Source organism: Theobroma umbraticum, unplaced genomic scaffold (assembly GCF_002168275.2).
Source record: "Theobroma umbraticum cultivar Fairchild unplaced genomic scaffold, ASM216827v3 scaffold_55.0, whole genome shotgun sequence".
NCBI lineage: Eukaryota > Viridiplantae > Streptophyta > Magnoliopsida > Malvales > Malvaceae > Theobroma > Theobroma umbraticum.
In genome coordinates this window covers 2,628,561-2,634,522 of record NW_018397270.1, presented here as the reverse complement: position 1 = coordinate 2,634,522, position 5,962 = coordinate 2,628,561, and the positions used below count along the sequence as shown (strand labels likewise).

At 33.6% G+C, this 5,962-nt stretch overlaps 1 protein-coding gene across 2 annotated transcripts in view; it reads left to right on the top strand.

Annotated features, from left to right (window-relative positions):
- Window positions 1–4,375, top strand: part of LOC110426149 (beta-amyrin 28-monooxygenase-like) — an 8,615-nt gene extending 4,240 nt beyond the window's left edge. The window contains exons 3-5 of one of the 2 annotated variants that reach the window (XM_021441285.1): window positions 1,374–2,279; window positions 3,795–3,982; window positions 4,076–4,375. In XM_021441285.1, the coding sequence (XP_021296960.1) occupies window positions 1,374–2,279; window positions 3,795–3,982; window positions 4,076–4,375 (1,394 nt within the window). Of the gene's footprint in view, window positions 1–1,270; window positions 2,280–3,794; window positions 3,983–4,075 lie in introns of those variants that run through there. The other variant, XM_021441284.1, reaches the window with a different exon arrangement.
- The last annotated feature ends 1,587 nt before the right edge of the window (window positions 4,376–5,962 follow it).

Below are 5,962 nucleotides of genomic sequence, written 5' to 3'. Positions count from 1 at the left end.
TATGGACTTTAATAATTCTAATTTCTTTGAGCCATTAAAAAAATTAGTTAGTCAAATTCCTAGGGGATTTACACAAACATCGTCTTCAAGCTTTGATTGTAATCTCCTTGAATCTTCATGGTGCGTTTGGATCTCCATCTTTGGAAAGCATTGCTCTAATAAGGAACATCAGAACACAACGGGCTTCTAACTATAGTACCTAGCTTTGGAAAGTGTTGCATTAATACCACCTGTCGTGGGCTTGGAACTTTAGCCAATATCTATGCAACACTTAAGACTTGGGGATAGAAAGCCTAAGCAAGTTTAACTCAAAATATTGCACAAAGATGCGGAAGCGAATATAACTAAATAACCTTGAAGAAAAGACTTTGGAAAAAAAAAATTATATTATTCCCAAGAGAAACAAATACCAAAGTTCTAAGCAAAAAAACCTAAATTTCTTGAATTCTAGATTATTTGAGCAATTGACTTTATGCCTTTTCCTAAAGCCCTAGGGTCCTATTTAGAATAAGGTTTTCCTCATGCTAAAGTACCTCTATTTCTAATGGCCTAGTATGACTAAAATAGATAATAAGAGTTTTAAATAAAATAGGTGTCTTAAGCCTATTAGAACACTCACTAGCTTAAGTCCTAGTGCAATTAAAATACATAGATGATTATACACAAGAATTCTATTCCAAACAAACTACCTTATTTGAGCAATCCTCTTGAAGTTGGGCTCCATGCACAATCTTCCTTACGAGCAGCCCACAGTCCTACGAGACTATGTGGCATGGTGTGTCCACAGCCCATTGGTTGTCATGGGCCCCCAATCAATGTTAGCTTAGCGTCAATTTCTGGCCCTATGAGGTGTGCGACGCCTGTTTGTGCTGCTCCCAACTAGTTTGCAGGATGTGTGTGTCACAATTCTGTGAACCCTGACACAATATATATATGTATGTATTAAAAACACAAGACTAAACTAAGACGGGATAATAGAGCTTAACATCTTTATTAATTCCTCTAAGTGGCATCTTTCTTCATTAAACTGACCCATTAGCCATTATTTATTCTCTTTTCCGTCTGTTTCATAAAGTAGTTCTTTCTCGGAATCATAGATTATTCCGCCTGCAAAAAAAAAAAAAAACCAACATGAAAAGGAATAATGTTTATAACTTACCTGGGGTCAAACGCGTTGAGTTATACCATTTTCACGGACCAAGAGATCCTATCAGATGCTCTGTATTGAAGAATTGGCTCTTTGCTTTCCCTATATAAACTCCAGTCTGATCATTTCGTTCTGCAACCAGAACTGCAGCTACCTGAAAGAAAATCAATTCGATCAACAAATATGGATCCCATTATCTTACTTTTCTGTACAATCTTCTTTGCAGCCATTTCCCTTGGAGTCCTCTTATACTCCAAAAATTCTAATGCTTCTCACCCTAACCTTCCACCAGGGAGGATGGGCTTGCCATTGATCGGTGAAAGCCTTGAATACCTCTTAACGGGTCGAAAGGGTTATCCTGAGAAGTTCTTAAATGATAGAATGGCGAAATACTCTTCACAAGTCTTCAAAACTTCAATACTAGGAGAATCTATGGCAGTTGTTTGCGGAGCGGCTGGCAATAAATTCTTATTCTCCAATGAAAACAAGCTTGTCACTGCCTGGTGGCCAGATTCTGTAAACAAGATTTTCCCTTCTTCTACACAAACAAGTTCGAAAGAAGAATCAAAGAAGATGAGGAAAATGCTACCTAATTTTCTTAAACCAGAGGCCTTGCAAAGATACATAGGTATGATGGACAACATTGCGCAAAGGCACTTTGAAGCGAGTTGGGAAGGCAAGCAAGAAATAACAGTGTTTCCACTTGCAAAGAGATATACCTTTTGGGTTGCTTGTAAAGTGTTTTTAAGCATAGAGGACCCAGAGCATGTTTCCAAATTTGCCGATCCTTTCAATGCTTTGGCTTCTGGAATAATTTCTGTCCCCATAAACTTACCAGGGACACCTTTCCGTCGTGCAATAAATGCTTCAGAATTGATCCGGAAGGAATTGATGGCAATCATTAAGCAAAGGAAGATTGATCTTGCAGAGAATAAAGCAGCCCCCAATAAAGATATTTTGTCTCATATGTTGCTTGCGACAGATGAAAATGGGCAGTACTTGAATGAATTGAACATAGCTGACAGGATTCTTGGTCTGTTGATTGGTGGGCACGATACGGCTAGTGCTGCCATTACTTTCATTATCAAGTATCTTGCTGAGCTTCCTGACATCTACAATGAGGTTTACAAAGGCAATTTCCTCAACCCTCATCTTGTCTAGAAAATGTTGGTTTTATTTTGCTGAAACAAATTTTGTTCTATATATAGAAACTGATTTTCTCAAGAAACAAACAGCTAACCCAAACCCAAATGAGCTGAATCCAGAAATTTAAAGCAATTGGCATGAATTAAGGGTTTTAACTACGGGAAAATAAGATGACTATCTTTTCTTCATTTTCTTCCTTTGAATGTGTGAGATCCTAACACGTTAAGCACCAATTTTTAACGTATATGTACCGCAGATCGTCACCATGGCATAATTTATTTATCCACATTGCAAAGAAATAGCCCTGTTATTATCTGTTATTCTGTCCATACATTGGCTTGCTTTGTAGCATGTGAGTGTGCATTTTTAGCTAAAGAACAAATTTGCTTCCTTGCCATGAAAATCATTTAATCTTTGTTCACATAGTATAAATAAATGGCAGGCACGATTGCTTAACCAACTAAAATAAAACTAGAGTTGGGCAAATGCAATTAATTTTTGTTTGGATATTTGCAATGACAGAAAAGGAATCACAAACCGTTAATTCGATTATAAACATTATTTAACTGAATTAATCGAAAGTATTGTGAAAGTTAACTGAATTAATTAAAAATGAAATTTTAATCCATTAATCAATGAATCGAATTAGATTAATTAATTCGGTTAATAATTGAATTAATTAAATTTTTTTTATGTATCTTAATATTCTCAATCCCAATTTTTTAGTCATGAACCTTAGTTTTTTATCCTAGATGCTAGAGCAAAGGCAGCTTAGGGAGTTAGGGTTATAATTTATAACATGTTTATATGTGTTACAAATGGCTTAACATTAGAACACCTTTTAACCATGTTCCAATAAGATTTCAATAGTAAAATTATAGTCATGAGTTTGGATAGAGCTCAACTACTTAGTCATAGAGAACTCACTCTCTAACTCGATTATAAATATAATTTTTAATTTTATATATTTTTTATTTATAAATTACTTATAATTAATATTTACTAAAATTCATTAATTATTGTGAATATAATTTTAAACCTTAATTTATTGTTTTATGGGTTAACTTTAATTTATTAATTTAATTTTTATTAATAATACACATAGAAAATAATTTTAAATTTATTTTTATTTCGGGTTTGAGTTTTTTGCGAGTATTAAAAATAGGTTCAAGTATTAAGTGTTGATTTTTAATCAGACTTGGCTATGATTAGTTAAATTTTCATTGTGTTTGGATTCAAGTATTTCAAAATTAGTTGTATCCAAGGGAAATTGCTGTCATTTCTACTGTTGTGTCTGCGTATATATATTAAAAAAACATTATCCTTTAGGTCAAGTATTATTGATGCATAATTATCGATCGAATTCAATCTTTTAATTAATAGTTTTTTTCTTTCCGAATTAGCAAAACTAACAACAGAAAACTGTGGACTATGGAGAAATAAATTAAAATTCACTTGAAACTTGTATCTATATTTATTTATGTTGTCTTCTATATGGCAGAACAAATGCAGATTGCCAGATCAAAAGAACCAGGGGAGTTGCTAAACTGGGAAGACATTCAAAGGATGAAATATTCCTGGAATGTTGCCTGTGAAGTGATGAGACTTGCTCCTCCACTTCAGGGTGCTTTCAGAGAGGCCATCACGGACTTCACATTTTCTGGTTTCTCCATTCCTAAGGGCTGGAAGGTTGCTTCATTTTAAATCTAACTACAATTCCATGTTGTTTATCTATTGTTTATTGACAACAAATTTCATTTGCTGATTTTCAATGGTTTTCAGTTGCACTGGAATGTCAATTCAACACACAAAAATGTGGAGTGCTTTCCAGAGCCAGAAAAGTTTGATCCTACAAGATTTGAAGGGAATGGACCAGCTCCTTATACATTTGTTCCATTTGGAGGAGGGCCAAGAATGTGTCCCGGGAAAGAGTATGCCCGCCTTGAGATACTTGTTTTCATGCACAATGTGATCAAAAGGTTTAATTGGGAAAAGCTGTTACCTGATGAGAAGATAATAGTGGATCCATTGCCAATGCCAGCAAAAGGACTCCCCGTCCGCCTCCTTCCCCATAAACCATAATCTTATTGCTTCTACATCTGCTTTACCTTCTCAAGAGAAATGGGACTTTTATCAACAAAACAACATGGATAGTCAGGCACTTGTTTTCTAGATGGCTGCGCAGTACTAGCTCTGACGCAGAGCAAGACAATTGCCCAGGGCGTTTCTCGTTCACTTGTATCTCATTAATTTTATTTTCGCCTTTACACATATTTATGTACCTAAGGAAAGTTAAGCATAATTTTCCCGTACAATAAGTTTATAGTTTTACTATTTATTTTATGATGAGTTTATTGTCTCCTTAATTTTTTTGGGCATAATACTCAAAAAAACTCTTAAACTATTTAAAAAAATTTAAATAAGTTTTTATTTTTTTATTACATTCAATCAAGTCCCTATACTTTTATTTTGACTTAAATAAGCTCTTATAACTAATAGTTTACTAATTGTCTTTAATCAAATTGTTCACTGTCATTTTATACCCATGTGGTACTGATGTAGGTGGCAAAAAATTTTAGATGACCATGTCATCATACCATATCGACATGTAACATCATTATTCATTATAACATGTCAACATGTCATATTAGTGCCATGTTAGTGACACATCAATATCACATAATATAGAATGATAAATGACATTTTCACTAAATCAACTATTAGTTCTAAGGGCTTGTTTAACTCAAAATTAAAATATAAGAACTTATTTGACTCAAAATAAAAGTATAGGAACTTGATTGAATATAATAAATAAATACGTTTAATTAATTATGTGTTTTTCTTTAGGCTGGAAGTTCTCACAAGGCCCATCTACCCTGTTAAAATTTTATTAATAAATAAAATAAAACCATACATAAGAGAAGGGGAGAGAAACCGTACCTCCAAAGCTACATGAGCAAGAAAAGAAAGTGTACGTAGTAAAGATATTACTTCCCATGCCTTATTATCACGAGTGCTTATGGAAAGCAATATTGCTTTATTACATGAATCTATGAAAATAAAATAAATTAGGAGTACTATTCTTTTACATTTTATTTAAAATGAACATAAGGTAAATTCAATCTATCTAATTTAAGAATACCCCGTAAATCACCTCGTTCTTCAAAAAATACTTGGAGACCTTGATGAGAGTAACGTCCTCTATTAGATAAATTGTTAGCTGTCTAATTCCCTTCTCGATGAATATGAGAAATACGAAATGAAATAGAATGCAGACATTTTCGTATAGACGTAAAGAGATAACAAGTATCATGAGATCCTTTGTGTCTTTCCTTTATCATCTAAATTACAACCATGGCATCCATCTTTATCCATACATTCAAAAAATTGATGTTCGTGGCAAAATAGCAATCTTCTATATAAGGCTAATAGTTCTATTTTTAATGAGTAAGTAGCTCCAAGGTTCTTTTAAAAAACAAAAATTAGTGCACTTATATGATCTCGTAAGACCCCCTTTCTGCGACATACTAGGAATTGTCTTTAGAGCTACCATCAACATTCAACTTAACTTCACCTGTCAATGGTTTTAACTAGTTAATAATTTTAGGTGGCATTAGATGTACTTAAGGGAAATGAAAGTGCCATTTTTGTGCTATATGGGTTTCACCT